Below are 17,934 nucleotides of genomic sequence, written 5' to 3' on the forward strand. Positions count from 1 at the left end.
AAAGTAATCTTAAGGAATACCAGTCTGCGACTCAGAATAAGAAATCGTGTGTCCCTGGGAGTGCGTACATTAAAAAAATTCTATGATTCATTGATTCCCATTACAAAATTGGTGAGCTCTTTATGGAGTACTTGTACGGTGACTGTTCTACAGCCATCACTGAACGTTGTTCATTTTGTTCTAACAAAGGATGGACAAGTCCAGTGCCCATGAAACGTATTCCCCAGCCTGTGCCAGATCCTGAAAATCCTACCCATTTTAAATCGGTCAATGACACACCAACTACCACAGAAAACGGGCAGCCTTGAGTGCCCGATGATTTTCAGCCACGTGCAAACATAAAGAAAATGTTTAGTGACGGCATGTTAACAACGGAAGAAGAGCTCCAGCAGTTTTCGGAGAAATTAGCCGTGGAGCCACACTTGATCAAGGCATACATTGCCCATTTAGAAGATCTTAAAATACAAAGTGGCATTAGAACAAGGGGGCCCGCAGAACAAAAGCGTAAAATGAACGTAAATGATGTCCAAGACGTTTGAAGAATATGCCTGGCGCGATCTCGTAGAGTCTGGAGATTTAAAAAATTGCTTGTATCTGAGCTGAATAAATACCTTAAACATTACAAACTCGTATGCAGCGGCGCCAAAGCTGAAAAGATACTGAGAGTCTCGTTGCATGTGCTTCTCGGAAACCATGGTCAACAGGAAGATACGAATGAATTTACTGACGAGGAGACGAAGGAATGTGGAACGGAAGATGACAACGAGGAAATTGACATCTCAGGGGACGATGAAAGTGAGGAGGATATTGTCCTTGCAGAATTGTTAAGTGGGCCTGACTCAGACCAAGACACGATCGCGACTTCATCACGCGAACGGGAACGTTATAGCATCGATGAAAGTGAAAAGATATGGTTTGTCTTTCAAAGCGATTCAGATGAAGAGGAATTTTATGGTTTTGATTGAGTTTGCAAACAGTTGACTTTTTAAAAAATTAATTCGGGCGCTATAACAGAACCTAATATGAAACACCACAGTATAAATTGTATAAATCCGTTTCATTTTTTCATGCCCTGTGGACATTAGTTACCAGTCTTCCCATGTCTTGCTGCTGCAACAGAGACCTGGAACAAAGTTTTGAATGTCCTCGTGAACGTCTCGCGAACGTGTTTAAAAACATGTTTGTGGAAACTTATTCCTTTAACAAAACGTCGAAAACTTTCAATGGAAACGTTACTCCACAAGAAGTTCTCTTTGGAGAGGTTGGAAAACTCCAAACGCCTCTTGCAAGTCATTTAACACGAACAGTTATATATTCGTGTTCAAAGATATATTTAGGACTTTTTCACTTATTTGGCAAATGATGAAATGCCTCAAGCTAGATGGCATTTGTTAACGTGCACTTTTCACAGATGTTAATAAATTATCGTTTGTAATCGCTGAACTCCTTTGATTGATAGCCGTTTGCTGACTCGAACGGCAAACAGTTGTGTATTTGATCTGAACATGCACTAGTTGCTCTAGTCGTAAATAAACATTGAATGATTTTCACAAGGTACTCACTTCAATTTGAACGGGCTTTGAAAAATTTGACCCCAAATACTGAACGGGCTACGAAAAAACAAAATGCCTTTTGGGCGGGCTTTAGAAAGAAAGAGGAAAGCTCTTATTTTTTTTCCCGACCCGGTCATCCTCATAAATAATGAACCATCCCTTAATGAGAGACTTTTGATTCGCTTTGCTGGCCTGGAATCTTTTGACCCAGGAAAATGAAAGCAGAGCCTGATCTCAGCTTTGTGTGGGACAAGTTTTTGGTAAGATACAAGTGTTAGCAAAGTGGGACTGGCATCGAGACATGGCGGCGTGAAGTGCTCTCTCATCTCCGCTCGCACAAAAACCTTGTTAAACTACGTGACTAAAAGGAGAAACAGATCCTCGGATAGTTCTGCAGATAATTTGGAAGTTTTAGCAACGAACCTTGAACATGCCGGCGATGTGAACAAGGAGGATAGTGACATTGTTTTAACTGGGCTTGAACTGACAGACGACCTAAGTGGGATTCTTAAAGGTATTCTGAAAAAGTTGAACAAGCTGGACACAATTGAAAGAGCAATTAAAAAGATTGAAGGCAGCTTGGTCAAATTAGAAGAAAGAACGACGAAGCTCGAAGCTTTGGATTGCAAAGAGATCCTCGCCTTGGGATCTTGTCTTAAAGGTACCAACTTTCAGATGTTTAGGGACCTCCCGCAAGAATTGGTGACAAGAAGAAGTAATCCTAAAAGAAGAACTCGAGAAAATAATTGAATACCAAAATTTTGAAAGAATTGTAAATCTTGTATTTAACTAGATATATCTGACTGATAGTACACAATCGTGCAACGTTCGTTTATTGCTCCTGTCTTTTTTAGGTGGTCGAACCGTACTTTCTATAAACTGTTTTTTTGTTTGTGTTGTAATTTAGTTATTATTAATAAAATAAAATAAAAAAACAAACAAACAAAAAAGTGTTAGCAAAGTCTAGAAATCAATGTAAATTAAGTTTATTGAGGTTTCACTACAGTGCATGTATTCATAATTTTATATGTTTCCAAGCATGTTAGGATGCTTGTCATCCAAAAGCTTCAATAAGCTTCAAACTCCAATGGTAATTTAAGCCGTTCCATTATTTTCTATTGCATATCAACGACCTTTGGTCTTTGAACGCGGATTGAATATTTGATTAATTAATAAGATTTCGTGCAGTCATGACTTTACACACCCATTCCTTGTGTCACACATTACTGTTTCAATTTATCCTTGCTGGCTAATAGGCTAATTGTATCAAAGCAACTGTGAATAGAATCATTAAATTTAAGTGTTGTTCATTCCAGTTTTCATGATCCGTTGACACTGGAAGTAAAAGGGCTTTCTTTGATTCTCTTCAACAATTATGAAAGTGGTTTTTATCAATCAAATCTCCAAGGTAAACCCACATGTTCGCACGCACTTCCTAGCCAACTGCTACTGCTAGTCGAATTAATAGCCATGTGTCCCGAAACCAATTCTCAATGCAGTATGCTGAGCCCCATTTTTGCTAGTCTTGCTCTTGCTGTTACAAGTCACTCACTAGCACCAGAGGACTGCATAACCGCCGCATATAGAGCTGCACAGACTTCCTTACCACTGGCATCACCAAAGCAATGAAGGTCGATGTAGCCGATCGGCTCGCTGTGCAGTGGCAGACCTCTCAATATGCTGACCCTTCAAGGCATCTCTTCTTCCCACAATGTCAGCTTCCTGGACAGCTTTCTGGGATTTCTTTGTCCAATGCTATCTTTAGATCACAGGTCTCGCCATATAACAGTTTTGTAGGTGAAACCAGACCCAATGGATTGTAAATTAATCTTGGCCACTTTAGCCAACAGGCCTCTCTTTGTAGGTTGGGCACATTCAGGGGGAAACTTGACCAGGAGCCACCATGTCCCAGGAAATGCCTAGAAGTGCTCCTTTTCCTCTCTGTGGGACACCTAGCTGCTTTTCTCATGGGTCTTCTGTGTGTCGCCGATCTCTTTGCTAGTCTGTGTGTTTACTGTATCTACAATGTTCCCTGGCGTTCAAATGCCATTTATGAAGATTGAAACCACCTTGTGCGCTTCATAATTTAAGAACACTATTCCTAATAATTTAGGAAATATCGATAGCTACCGCACTCAAGGAGCTCAACCTTGCCAGTTTATAGTCCCTTCCTTATTCACAATTTAACTCAGTTTTTGTAGTACCGTAAATCCTCTATTAAGTCCCCCCTCTCAAATAAGCCCCCCTTTTCAGAGAAGGATAGTTAATAACCCCCCCTCTCTATTAAGCCCCCCTTGCCCCCGTTCCCCCTCCCCTCCATCCTTATTCTTCACAAACAATTAACATGTACTGATCAGTTATGGTATATTCAGGCTGGAAATTCATATTGTTTTTGGTCTTCGGCCACATGACCTCCAACTTCACGTGCTTAACTTTTTCAACTTTATGCTCTAGTTCTCTGTGGAGAATTTTTACCATTTTCTTATTGTTTGAAAAACAGTATAGCGCCCGGTAACCACAAGTTCGTCCTCAAGAAACCTTGCTGCTGTTGATGCATTTCAATAAAATAAGCCCCCCTCTCTATTAAGCCCCCCCTCAAAAGTGCTTGGCGAAAATACTCCCAGGGGGCTTGATAGAGGATTTACAGTATATAAGTATTATAGTTCTATAATTTTATGCATTTTCCATATACTATATCATTTATATATACTATATACTATATACTTTTGTATGGTTGCAATTTTATAGACCCTTATTTGCAATTTTACCTAGTTTTCTTACTATGTAAGTTTAATAGTTCTATAATTTTATGCAGTTTCCAATTAATGCTATATCATTTTAAACACTTTTATGTAGTTTCCATGTTTGTTTATTTATCTTTCTTTTCATGACTGACCTGTAAACTGGCTTTATAGCTAAGTGTTAGTCACGTTAATAAAGTATGTTTGTTGGTATGTACGTATGTATGCATGTACCAGTACCGTCCATTGTTTATTTTGGAAAGGTGGACCCACATGGAGGCAGTCGTTAAGTGAAGCCGCCTCGTCATGGACACAAGCCGAGGCGACGTAGACAATACGAAGCATCATATTTTCAATGGTCTCCCTGGTCACATGCTTATAAGGAATATCAGTCTTCATTCTAGAGCGCATTTTTACAACCTACTGATTCAAATAAATCGTTTTTGTGCATCAGTCTGATGCTTTTTTGTGAAGGAATGATTTTGTAAAATAACAAAAATGAAAACAAAATTCATTGCAAGGGCCCGGGATCGAGACATATTACCTTATGATCCCAGTCAATTGTCATGCTCTCAACATGGTGACAACATTTAACCAAAGTCGGTTGTGCTTCATGATTAATAATTCAACATCTTCTTTGAACGATGTCGATGTAGAAAAGCTGATGAGCCAGCAAATTTTCTGCAAGTCACAGACAGTGATAAAGAGTTAGAGAAAGAACGGCAAGAATGAAGCAAATCGGGCAAACCAAGATCAAAGAAGGCAAGAGCCAAAGCCTAGTGCCAAAACACTCGCTGACTGGCAAACAGAACTTGCCTGGCTTTATGAACAAGGAGGGAAAATGATCTGCAGAACCTGCTTATCCCATTCGCTCCTGGAAATTTTGCCGAAAAACGCGTTTTGAAGCTAGTCGAGTGGTTTTCTGGTCACTGTCGTGCTATAAAGAGCTAAAACTTACCACAAACCGGTTTACAGGTCATACACTTCGCGGACTTTTGATCCAGATGCAAAATATCAGCTTGCGGAGTTCGGGCATGCGCAGAAAGCAAAATTTCGAGATAGTTTTTGGGTTTAAAAGTGACAGCAGTCTTGACTTTTACTGTTCGCTTTCTCTCCTTCCCTCTTTTTTCGCTTTTCTTGCCTCATTTTTTTTTCTCTTGCTCGGCATTTTGTAGGCTTCGGTTTGGTGGGAAGAGTTTTTAGGAAAGCTTTTAGGATCTTAGGATTAGGTGAAAGGAAAGGTAGGTGAGCAATGGAACAAGATTTTCATGGAGATTTTCAGGTCAATGTCACATGGTTTTTTGCTTCTTTCTCCGGTGTCCTTGACTGAATTGTACTCATTCTGGTATGGTTTGAAAGATCTCCTCACTCTGCACAAGTTAGCAGTTAAAGCAGTTTAAGTTAAAGCACAACAAAAAGAATTCCATGACCAAGGGAAATTTGATTTTGACAGAGAATTGAGAGTGTGGAGCAACAGAGCAAAACGTAGAATCCTGTGATGTGTGGTTCCAGAAAATATCCATACCAGTTCTACTGTGTTCTTAGCAAGCTGATCTTTGATGATGGCATTGTACTGCTCCAATATTCCCTTTTCTCCAGTTTTCATATGGTTCTGTCGAGATGCTTCAAGCTACCCATCTTGTTGTTTGGCAAAGTAAATTTGCAGGTGGTCTCCTCTCCAGAGTAGCCCTGTGTCATAATAACCCTCTGGACTTTGAGTTAATAAAACATTGTTCTTTGAATTCTTCATAGACGAGTGAAGACCTGATTGATCTGCACTTGGTTTGTCTTGAATTCCCAGGACATCCAGTTTGCAAAATCAGTAAGAAGTTGTATTATGAAGACTATTTTGGGTAAAATAAGTCTAATATTTAAAACTTTTTGAAAGGCGTGAATCAAATTGTAGCCCTTAAACCTGAAGCATACTTAACCCCATCCAAAATTATTACTCCTTCTAACAAGTGATATATACATTCTATGATATAGCCAATAAGTTTAATCATTATTTTGCAAATATTGGCAACACTTAGTCAAGCTGTTCCTAGGGCAGACACTGTTTTTACAACCTTTCTTTTTAAGCCTTTGTCAAACAGTTTTTTTCTTAGTCCTACAGTTGTACATCTGTACAGGAAATTCAAGATTTTCTTTCTAGTCTTAGATCTGGGAAAGCATGTGGCCCCTCTAGCCTTCCTGTTCCTCTTAAGATTTTGAAGTTGGTGATCTTAAAGCCTTTGGAGGTTTTATATAATTTCTCATTTTCCTCAGGCACTGTTCCTGATACTTTTAAAATTGCATGTGTTATTCCTGCTTACCAGGCTAAATCTTGTTTGTCACTAACAAATTACAGACCAATATCTCTATTGTCAATTTTTACTCAAATTCTGGAAAAATTAATGTATAATAGGCTAATTAAATATTTAGATAAGCATAATATAATTTTCTCATGACAGTTTGGTTTTCGTGCCAATCACTCTTCTGAACATCAGGATGCAAAGAAAGTCAGTTTTACCGCCTGCCATTCAGGCTACAGTCTACAGTCTCAGTCAAAATTGTTGGCACACTTTTCTGTCTCCTTGTCCCTTCAATGTTGGTGTACAAGGTTTGGTGACTGAACCGTGATAAACAACTTTGAGAGGGACAAGGGAAGCACGAGAAGGAAAAAAACAGCGTTTGGTTCAAGTGTCCCAACTTTTTTTGTCTTAGACTTTGTTGTGGAGGAATTTGAAGGCGTGTTGACAGATACGGAGGTTAATCTCTAGGTTGGTCACAAGCGCCAGGTTTGGGTTTGTTGGAGTGTCCATTGTGTTTCACGAACATTTCTATAGCAGTGAACTGAGTTATTTTGGCAGATCACAAAGAATGTCCAGTTCGCAGAAATTTTTTTGGGAAATAGAGTATTGGAAAATAAAAGGAACTGAGTATGCAATAAACGGTACACAAATAGCTTTTAAGTGGGTGATTGACAGCGTGACAATATAGCACGTGCATACTATTTGCGTAAAATTTAGGGCCTTCGCATACGGAGAGTCGCTCCAATGCGCCACATTTCTAGAGAAAATGTATGGAGCATAATAAAGAAGGCCTCTTTGCCAAAAAAGAGTGTAAGGAACAATGCCCAAAGGGATGCCTTTCTAAGTTAACGGCAAGAGGCGAAAGACAGCTCAGAAGAGCGATTAAGCGATTTCGAGAGGAAGGGGCAAACTATTCTTCCAAACTGGAAAATGCAACAAGCCAGGATTATTCCCAAGACGTATCAGCGAGAACAGTATCCCACTTTCTAAATTTCTAAAGATACTATCTACTACAAGCGCGTAAAAAGGGTGTCACCGTTCCAGTGATATTTGGTAAAAAACGCCCAAAAGTTTCTTCATGATATTCTAGGCTACTGCTGTTAAATTGATAACTTTTTATCAGTTGTTTACAACGTATGTTAATTTGGCCTTGCGCCAAATGGTGACATCGGTTCTCATTCTTTACCCCAAATATACACGTTCCTGAATAGCTATAAAACAAACTACTGTACCAAAAATGTGGGAATTAAGGCACAAAACATGAATCATATCAAACGAGGATAATGCATATCCTTAAAACCTCAAAAAAAAAAAAAAGTGTTATACTTGATGTGTACATGGGTCACCGTACATTAATTCAATTAAAATATTTGTAAGTTTCTTTCAGCAAACAATCGGGTCATCATGATCAAAGTCTTCATAACTTGCCTTACATGTATCAAGGCTCTATAAACCTTGGCAATTTCAATTAGGAGTGAAAGAACCTTATCCTTTTCTTTCTTATTCCATGATATATACCAGGGAGGTCTTAGAAAACGCCCTGGATAGTATGGTGACCCATTATGGTGACCCGTCCAATCGTGTCACTACCGGTACGACATATTAGGGGCAATATACATTCCCTTCGAAATGATGCGTGCAGTTTTCACTCATCCGTTGTTCACTGTTAACACCCAATACGTTCAAAGATTTTTTAAAACCTTGGAATGTTGTAATTAAAGAAACAAACACTTCTTTCCTCGATTGATTGTCTTCTCTCTTTCTCCTCCTTGAAATCTCTCATTTCCTCCCGAAATAATGGCTCCAAAACGTGTATAAACCTGCCTAGTGATTTCCGCCACCAGAGCCAACGAGGAGTCACATACCTAAAATTCCGCTAAAACACAGTCTCAGTCAAAATTGTTGGGACACTTTTGTGTCTCCTTGTCCCTTCAATGTTGGTGTACCAGGTTTGGTGATTGAACCGCGATAAACAACTTTGTGAGGGACAAGGGGAGCACGAGAAGGAAAAAAACGGCGTTTGGTCTTAGTGTCCCAACTTTGTCTGAGACTGTAGCATGTACTAGTCCACAAGTCATTTCAACTAGCCCCCAAACCCTTTTTGATAAACAGGATTGATTACAATCCTTCTGTAATTTGAATTTGCCCCCAAAACAGCACTTGCCCATCAGGCAAGTTAAGAACAAGAATTACTAGCCCGATAGCAAAATCCACTAGCTCCAGGCTATCGGACACGACTCTCTTTGCATGCTGAACATGCCCTCCTGTTAATCACTGACAAAATACAGAGAGCTATTTAAGTTGATCGTTTCTCCTGCGGTATATTCCTTGATCTCAGTAAAGCATTTGACATAGTTGACCATAATCTCTTGTTAGCCAAATTATATTCATATGGCATCTGTAGTACTATTTATGATTGGTTTGTCTCATCTATCTAATCATTATCAATTTTTCTCAATATACTGATCATACTCCTCCTCCATTTAAAGATCTAAATGTTATGAAGCTCATTGATGTTATTTATTATTTAAACTGTATCTTCATGTTTAAATTTCATTCAAATCTACTGCCTTCTACCTTTATAGTAATTTTTTGACCCCTATTTTTTCAAGGCACAAGTATAAAACCAGGCTGGCCTCCAGACCTAGATTTTGCATTGAGAACAAATTATGGCAAATTTAATATTTGCTTTAAGAGATTTGTTCTTTGGAATAATATTGAAGAATCTCTTAAGTGGCGTACTCTTCGCAAGTTAAAAGAGTCCTTGAAAAGGGCTATTTTCAGTTCATATTAAGTTCTTTCTTTTCCAATAATATTATTTTCTCCAGTTCCTCAATTTTTCATTGATTCAAGTGTTTGCATGTGCGTTTTTTTCTTTTCTTTTCTTTGTTGATATGTTCGGTTTTTTTTTCACATTCTTTTGATGCGTAGCACAATCACCCCTCCATTTACTGTTACAAGGGGTCAAAAACCATTTTATTTCATTTTTACAAATTAACTGGCTATAAGGCTTCTGTTTTACATGGATACAACTAATTACTTAAAAATTTCTGCTCAACATTGGTTCTATGCTAATTAGAGTCATTTCAGTTTTTCCCATGATGCAATGCGGGTGTGGCAAGATTCCAGTTTTTAGAAAATATAGTCACAAAAGCTAAACAAAAGTTACAGGAATCACGCAGAAGCTGCAAATATTGTTTTGTTATTCATAAAGAAGCAATTATCTCCTCATTTTCCTTCAAAGGCAACTTGTAGATATATTTTCGCCCCCTTTTTTTGCATGGGATATCACCACATATCTGCCTCACAGTGGAAGCATAGACAACTGCAGTTCGGTTCTCATCTAGAGTGAATGTCATATCATGGATGTTGTCTCGCAAATAGAAGTGTCCTTTTAACACTTGTGTCCCTCTGAGTGCAGTGAATTCATAATCATCTGTGTAGTTCTCATCTAACTCCTCCACCCCATCCGATGTGAGTTTAAGGAGGTAGAAGTCATACATCGGGTCATCTTCGGCAGCTATGGCTACAGTGCTCCCCTTGACTGCTAAATCAGCTATGTGAGAGGCTGTGCCTTGGTCTAGGCCAAATTCTTGTGTAGTCTGCCTAGTGGTAGCTACTGAGCCATCTCTGCTGACAAGGACCTCCTTCCAATCATCCAGCCATGCTTTGTTGGAGCAGTTCTCCTCATCGTCAAGAATGCAGCTAATGCAGTAGCAGGAACGTTGTCTTGCAAGCACTTTCTCTTGCTCTGAGCCAGATTTTATGCAGTGCAATTTCCTGATGCCCTTCACCTCCTTGAACTTCCTCCCTGGTCTATTTCTGATGACTGCCCCTTCACCCTTACCAGGAACATAAAAGAACACACGACGCTTCAGTTGAACAGAGTTTGTTCTTGCAGTGAAGCTTGATGCTGCAGGCTGGGTAAACTTCTCTGTTAAAAACTTGTGCATAGCTTTTGCGCTATTGATGGTGGCTGATCTGGTAAGGACTGCTTGGCTGACTTTTTGTTTCACATGCGATCCAGCTGCATCTTGCTCTCCTTTAGCGTGCGATGTCTCAAAATAATTTCTTTGAATGATAAAGCCAAAGTCAGCAAGAGAGCAGGATAGGTCACCAACACAATGCCTGGACTTGTATTGGGCGGCGCAGCCATCTGTAAATTCATGCATCCGTTCAACCTTGCAGCTAATGTCAAGCAAATACTTTGCTATTAGAGCCTGGCATGTATGCACACTGTCGTGATCTTGCACAGGATCCTCTGAGATAACAAAAATGTGCTCTTTAACAAGGTGGGGATTCTCTTCAGTGCTCTTCACACCATCAATTGCTTCCACAGCGTGGCGGTGCAGTATGGTGACGTGTAGAGATACCTTGGCAACGTCAAAGTACTCAGACTGAATTTCGTCTTGCGATCTGCATGCATAACCCTCTGAGTAGTCGTGCACACAGACAACATGTTTCAGGGGGAGGTTGTCCAGCAAACTGTCGAGCTGCTGACGCTGCCATCTTGCCATGAAGGAGTGCCTGGGGTATTCAACAAGGAGCTCCTTGAAATAGCCAAAGAGCTCCGATGGTGGTGTCTCCTTCTGCACTAGGGCGATCTTCTTCTTCTCTTGGCCATTAGTAAGGAACTTCCCTGTTGAAACATACTCATAACGTGACCAGCTGACAGTTCCCTCTCCTGAAGTCTCCTCTGGCAGGAACTCAATATTGTCTACACCACATTCTGTGCATTCACGCTCTAAGCATTTGATGTTGTGATAGTTGATGCCTTCTGGCTTCGGACAAAGGGTTTTTTCTGCAGCCTCTGTTACGCTTTTGATGACAAATGATTCGTCTATATTGGCAGACTTTCTTACGAGCTCCTTACGGTATTTCATGCAGCTTTTAAACACTATTTGCATTTCCACGTGTTTCCTGCATAAGCAAGACCTCCTATCACGTTCCTTTGCCTGCTTCACAAAGAAAGGCTTCAAGCTTTCAAACTTCCTTTGGCGAATCTTCACTTCTGGGTGTAGCTCAAGAAATTCTCTAAAAGCATCAGTTTGCGTTTTTTCCAACACATGCTTTGCGTGTTTCACATACTCTTCTTTCCCAATGCGTTGTTTTAAAACATCCTTCTTGTCTCCTGTAGGACGACTTGCCGTATGAGCCCAGTAGTTGAAGACTTTTTTGGCATCTTCCTCCGATATAGCGTCTTGCCGAACCTTTCTCTTAGTATAAAGCCAGCTGGGCGTGTCACCTTTGAGAATGCTTTCTCGACGTTTGATGGCTTTACTAATGCTTTTTTCATTGAGGTTAACTAGTTTCCCTAAGGATCTTTTCGCTCTTGACTTCTTAATATTTTCTCCAAAAGCCAAAGATTTAAATGCGGTAAATGCTGCTCTCTTTTCGTTTGACCCTGAAGCCTTGACTTTGTCAAGTCCGCTGGAAATGTCAGAAGCTAATGCTTTGAGCGTAGCTACCTCTCTTTGTTCCTCTGGTGTAGTAACCACTCCCCTCTTTTCCAGCTGTTTTCTTGTTCTCGGGCTACTTACTAAGCTTTCTAGAACAGCTGCCTTTTTGGCTGGTGAAGCTGGGAGGGTAGTTTTCACCTTATCAGTCGCGCGTTTTCTCGACGTCCTGTTCGGAAATGCGGCGCCCCCGCCCAGAATTTCTTCCACATTGCTCTCCTGTCTCCGTCTTTCACGATATTTTCGGACTCTCTCTCTTGTCTGTTCTCTGATTAAAGCTCTCTTGGCTTGAACAGAATCTCGGATAGACCGCCTTTTTTCCTTGATCTGGTCTCTCTCCTGGTCGCGCTTGAGTTCGCGTCTAGTCCTGGAAGGTCGCGTGGGAAGCTCTCGTTTCTCTTGCCTTCTTTGTTTGACTTGAGCGATCTTTTTCTCACGATTCTGAAGATAATATGCTCTATCTAGCTCTCTTTTCTTTTGCAGCTTTCTCTCTTGAGCTGCTTTCTTGCGTGAAATTAGAATATTGTCCTTTGATATTGTTTCTTCCATTCGCACTCTCGACCTTTTGCCTTTACGAGTGACTAATCGCACGTGTCTGAAGGTTTTCTTTCTTGCTATTTTTAAACCAATGACGACAGAAACCCTGAGAAACAAACCGGGACACCCCCAAGCTAATTCTATAAGCATGTGACTGATATGCGAGGAACAGGCGAACGGAGAAGGTTGCGAGTTGCGCTGAATTTCCTCACGGTTTTGTAGATTCCTTCCTGAGTTACGCTTTGTGAACACGGTCATCATTGCGAAAAGTGTTTCCGAATTGCTCATTAGCGAATATCTCGCTTCATATCAGCTAGAAATGGCTAGAAATCTAGGGAAATTTGGATGATTCTAAGCCCAAACTGGGAGTAACGAGTGAGTACCGTTCATTGTACTGGTTCAAGAAATTTGTCCTGTTTATCTGTCCTACCCAGAGGCAGTTTGAAGTTATTTTGTTCGTTACAAAAAGTGTTTCCGAATTGTACTTTCTACTCCCGAGCGAATTCTATTCTAATTATTACGCTGAACTTTTGTGTCTAGCTCCTTTCAACATTGCCCAACACAGTGCTGTTGTCGGTTTGTAGTGTTTATTTCATTGTCAACCTTGAATGTGAACTTTATTTTTTGGTGCCGCGGACAAATTTGCAAGCGTTACACACAGCAACAGCTAGTTCTTCAATCACTTTTGGTTTCATTTTTACTGCGTGAAATAAAAATTATTCTTTGAAACTTGAGTTGTCAATTTGTTTTAGTTGGGTGTATTGTGAGACGGAATTATTTAACCGTAGCTACTGTACGTTGCGAGAAAAAACACATTTTCTAAACTTTTGCCGGTATTTGCAGCGCTATTTCTGTAACGCGTTACAACCACATTTTGGGGTATTCATTAAATTTATTATTTTTTCCCGTTTTAGTCTTGCTTGTGAATGTTGGTATTTTATATCAGTTAGAATTGGTGGTGTTTTCTTTCTTTAACTAAAAAATTTCAGAAAAATGCGTTGAATACTTCTCGAGTTAGTTGGACTTAAAGTCCTCTGGGTATGATATCTGGCTAAATGGAGGGGTGATTGTGCTACGCATCTTTCTACTTGTGCCTCCGTGAAACAATCTCTTTAATATTCTTAATTCATCTGTAATGTCTCCTAGCCAGATGAACTTTTTAGCTATTTTCTAGGTGGCTTGTACCTTACATAAGTGGTATTGTCTTTTTCCTGTGATGGTATTGATAAAACTCTTGTCTTGTCTTGTCTTGTCTTGTGTGTAGTTCCTCATAGTGTGTCGCAGCTGTTTGCGCTAGAAACATGTTAGAAATGTCTACTTGTTTTACTGGTGACATAATTGTCCATCCAAATTGTGTTAATTCTGCTACAGTCTCCCAATGACGTCCAATTTTTGGTTTGTTTTCAGTCTTGATTTTTGCATAGTTGCTTGCCTCAAGTACAATGTGGATGGGAAGTTTAGCCTTCATGTCTTCACCATCCATATGTACTCCTTCGAGATGGATATATTTCTGTAAATTTTGGGTTGTCAAGTGACAACAAAGTTCCATGGTCAACTTTCCTGACTTCGGTTTTCAACCAGAACTTCCCATTTAAACTACTAACAGTCACGCTATAAACTCCAGTGACCTTGCTAGTGGACCCAAGCATCATCTCAATAGGTTTAAATTCAAATTGGTTGGATTCCAAGATAATTCAAGATAGCAGATGAAGCGTAATGAGCTGCCCACCCCAGTATCTAGCGGTGCATTGCACTTGACTCTATTTACATCTACAACAACTACAGGATAAATGACTCGCTCCAATCCCTTGTTTTGTGTAGTCATAAACTGCCAACTGTTGCAATTGCAAATTGATGTGTGGTATTTCCATTGACACTTGTGACAGCAGCTGCTTTTACAGCTGTCTGCTCTGTGGTTGTTGCTTGTGCAATTAAAACATAATTGCTTTTGACTCAATATCTTTCGGCAAACTCCGATCATCAGACATCTTTGTCGAAGTACACTCAAACATGCATCTGTTTTCCGTTCCCTTGGCCAGGGTGTAGTAGAGGGGTTCCTGATCCAGCATTCCCGCTTCTTTTTTCGCGAAAATCTTCCATCCGACGTTATTTTGTTTTGTTTTCTCAAATCCGTTTTTTTCTCCCAAATACATACGTTAAAATAGACTAATTGGTGTAAATTAAGCCAATAAATGTAAGATGTAAATTGGCTCTTTTGACTGTTTTTTTTTTTTAATTTACGCATGTTTTAAGGCCATAGCAAAAGAGAAATTGCTTTTCGTGCCTCAGTATGACGAAGTGAGAAAGGAGGAAGAAAGGAAGAGGGAGAGTGGAAGGTTTCTTCCCCCTCTCCGCCAACCCCAACCCCCTCGATATTTTTTCTGCTCACTATTCTTTGCACTGCACCTCCTATCTGAACGCCTGCAAATGTTGAGGCTTTACCTTTTTAACAGAAGTCTAGGTTTCCAGAAACTACAAAAAACTGAACACAAGGAGTCAATCACATGGCGAAAAAAGGGTGCGAGTTCAACACTAGATGGAGGTGATGACGTGTCTGCCATAACACATTATGACATGAGAGTAAATTAACATCAGTGCATAAGTAAATGGTTCAATAACAATGTCTTTTTCTGGAATTTGAGTCAAATTTCTTTCTCTCGTCTTTGGGAATATGTGCATATGCAGTACAGCCAAAACTACGAAGATGCTTTACATCAGGCTTTACCCCAGTCCAGGCTTCAGGTGTGGCGCTATCCACTGCCCTGGTAGGACTCCTGTTGTGAAGATACACTGTGGTATTTAGCGCGTCTACCCAGAATTTCTGAGGCAATTTAACATCAATCAGCATGGTTCTAGCTGACTCAACAAGAGTTCAATTCAGGCGCTCAGCCACCCCATTTTGCTGTGGTGTTTTAGGTACTGTTAACTCATGTCTTACTCCTTCTATCTTTAGGAAGTTCTGAAATTCGCTTGGCATGAATTCACCTGTCCCTAAGTTAAGCTACAACTTTGTCAGTGTCTCAAAAGCTACTGAAGCTGGCTACCCGGTCAGCTTTGAGGATATTGCTTGCAAGATTACTCGTGCTGGTGGAGTCATCATTGCCATTGGAAGGAAAGTAGGGTGCTTGTTTTACCTGGACTTTCAGCAAGAAACAAAGAGCTCAAATTCAGCAAAAGTTGATTCTGATTTGTCAAACGAAATGCTCTGGCACCAGCTATATGGCCATTTGGGTGCATAAAACTTAAACAAACTGGCCAATGATAACCTAGTGACTGGTTTTGATTTTGATGTGAAGACTGAACTGGACTTTTGTGAACCCTGCTGATGAGCCCCTAGGTTTAGTTTATAGTGATGTGTGTGGAAGAATAACTTCCAAATCAGCTGGAGGTGCAGAGTATTTTTTGACCTTTACTGATGACAAAACTCGGTATGTTTGGGTCTATGCTTTGAAGCAGAAGAGTGAAGTATTTAGCAAATTCTGCAAATGAAAAGCCTAAGTAGAGAAATCCAGTGGACACAAGAAATGTAAGCTTCAGAACGTGCTGCTTGCTTTCCACCAGGCAGAACTGTGAAGAATGTAACTGTTCCACTTCCAGTTGCCTTAAGGACCTTTCGATCCCTGAGCTGAACTTCCACTAATTTTTCCAACTTGACAAAGTCATACATTAACTCTTGGTTGTTACACATGTGGTAGGTAGCACCAGAATCAACAATCCATGTTTCACCGTTGTTGTCTCGCACATTCGTTGTCGAAACCTGAGTAACAAGTCCTAGACTGTCACTGTCAGACTCCATATTATCCTGTGCCGAATTTGCCTTATGTTTTTCTGGCTTGGATTCCTTGGTATGTTTATTCTTGTCAAGTTCCTTGCAGTAACCCCTAATATGGCCGAATTTACCACAGCCATGACACTGCGGTCCCCTCTTCTTCGATTTCTTCCCAAGGAATAACTTTTCGGATGAAGCAGTTTCCCGCTCATTCGCCTTTCGGTCTTCGTGAATCAATTGTTTGGCTACAACCTCCATACTTGGCACTTCTGCATTTGCTTCCAACGCAGTAACAAGCATATTAAATGAATCAGGAAGGCTGGCCAGCAAAGTAACAACTTTATCTTCTTCTTCCATCGGCATACCAGTAACTGACAACTCATTGAAAAGTTCAGTCATTGCTTTCACGTGCTTCTGCACCGACCTCCTTCTTTGATTCTTAGATTGTTTAATCTGCATCTCAGGGCCAGTTTATTAGACCAAGTCTTTTTCTGAAACTGGTCTGCCACCTTTTCCACACTGTTCCCTGGTCCTTGGGCTCACCAAGCAAGTACGACAACGAAGGATCCACCAAGAGCACAATAATCACAAGTGCCCTGTCCCGACGAGCAACAAATTTTCTGTATTTGTCGGCATCCTCCTCAGCGGGGGCAGCTTCCATCCCGCTTAAAATACCTTACAGCCCGTCCTTGGTCAACGCCATCCGACACTGGATCTTCCATGTTCCATAGTTGGACTCGTTCAACGGTACAATCGAAACCGTCTTCACCTCTGCCTTGTTTCTTCACAGTCGTTCACACTGACAACAAATCTCGAAAGACCACTCAACTTCCACATGGTAAACAAGCTTTTTTTTAAGCCGTAAACGAGCACTGGGCCCATAACCTGTTGAATTTTTACCTTTTTAACGGAAGTCTAGGTTCCCAGAAACTACAAAAAACTGAACACAACGAGTCAATCACATGGCGAAAAAAGGGCGCACGTTCAACACTAGATCGAGGTGATGACATGTCTGCGATAACACATTATGACATCAGAATAAATTAACATCACTGCCTAAATAAAGGTTCAATAACAATGTCTTTTTTAACAGCAAAAAGGCTATTATAGTACTAACAGACTCATCTGTGGCCGCAGGAAATAACATCTCCACTGTCTTATTCTTTTGAGCAGAGCTGGGATCACTGTACTGTTTGTCATATCAAAAGTTTAACTGATCAAATAATTTCTTCAAGATTTACATGTGCAATAAATGAAAACGGATTGAGCAATTAAAGACATGAGCACCAAGTTATTTAAAACTGGTATGCTAGCACCGTTTGTACTGGACACTTTCTGGCACCAGGTAGAAACAGCGGGTCTTCTGACTATTCATCTGTTGATTACTTGACAGAATTGATTAGATAATCATTACCAAGATAACTCTATACTTTGCTTTCATAGGAAACACCAGTGAACACTCACCTGTTTGATTCGCATTTGCCACTAGTACGACTTCCTGAATTCCTGACAGACAGGCAAAAAATCCTGCTTCCTGTGCACAAATTTTGATGAATCCTGCTTCCTGGGTGTCACGCACCGTATTTT

At 40.3% G+C, this 17,934-nt stretch overlaps 2 protein-coding genes across 6 annotated transcripts in view; one reads left to right on the top strand and one right to left on the bottom strand.

Moving 5' to 3' along the window:
- Positions 1–17,934, top strand: part of LOC140937654 (CCR4-NOT transcription complex subunit 10-like) — a 118,622-nt gene that overhangs the window by 22,746 nt on the left and 77,942 nt on the right. The window lies entirely within an intron of this gene.
- LOC140936590 (uncharacterized) lies at positions 9,722–12,836 on the bottom strand. Its single transcript, XM_073386092.1, has one exon. The coding sequence runs from the start codon at positions 12,834–12,836 to the stop codon at positions 9,792–9,794; it is 3,045 nt and encodes a 1,014-aa protein (XP_073242193.1). The 3' UTR covers positions 9,722–9,791.

This window comes from Porites lutea, chromosome 5 (assembly GCF_958299795.1).
Source record: "Porites lutea chromosome 5, jaPorLute2.1, whole genome shotgun sequence".
Lineage (NCBI taxonomy): Eukaryota > Metazoa > Cnidaria > Anthozoa > Scleractinia > Poritidae > Porites > Porites lutea.

Bases quoted from the DNA above. Each gene is read 5' to 3' on its own strand.
- LOC140936590 (XM_073386092.1), bottom strand. From the start codon at position 12,836: ATGACCGTGTTCACAAAGCGTAACTCAGGAAGGAATCTACAAAACCGT.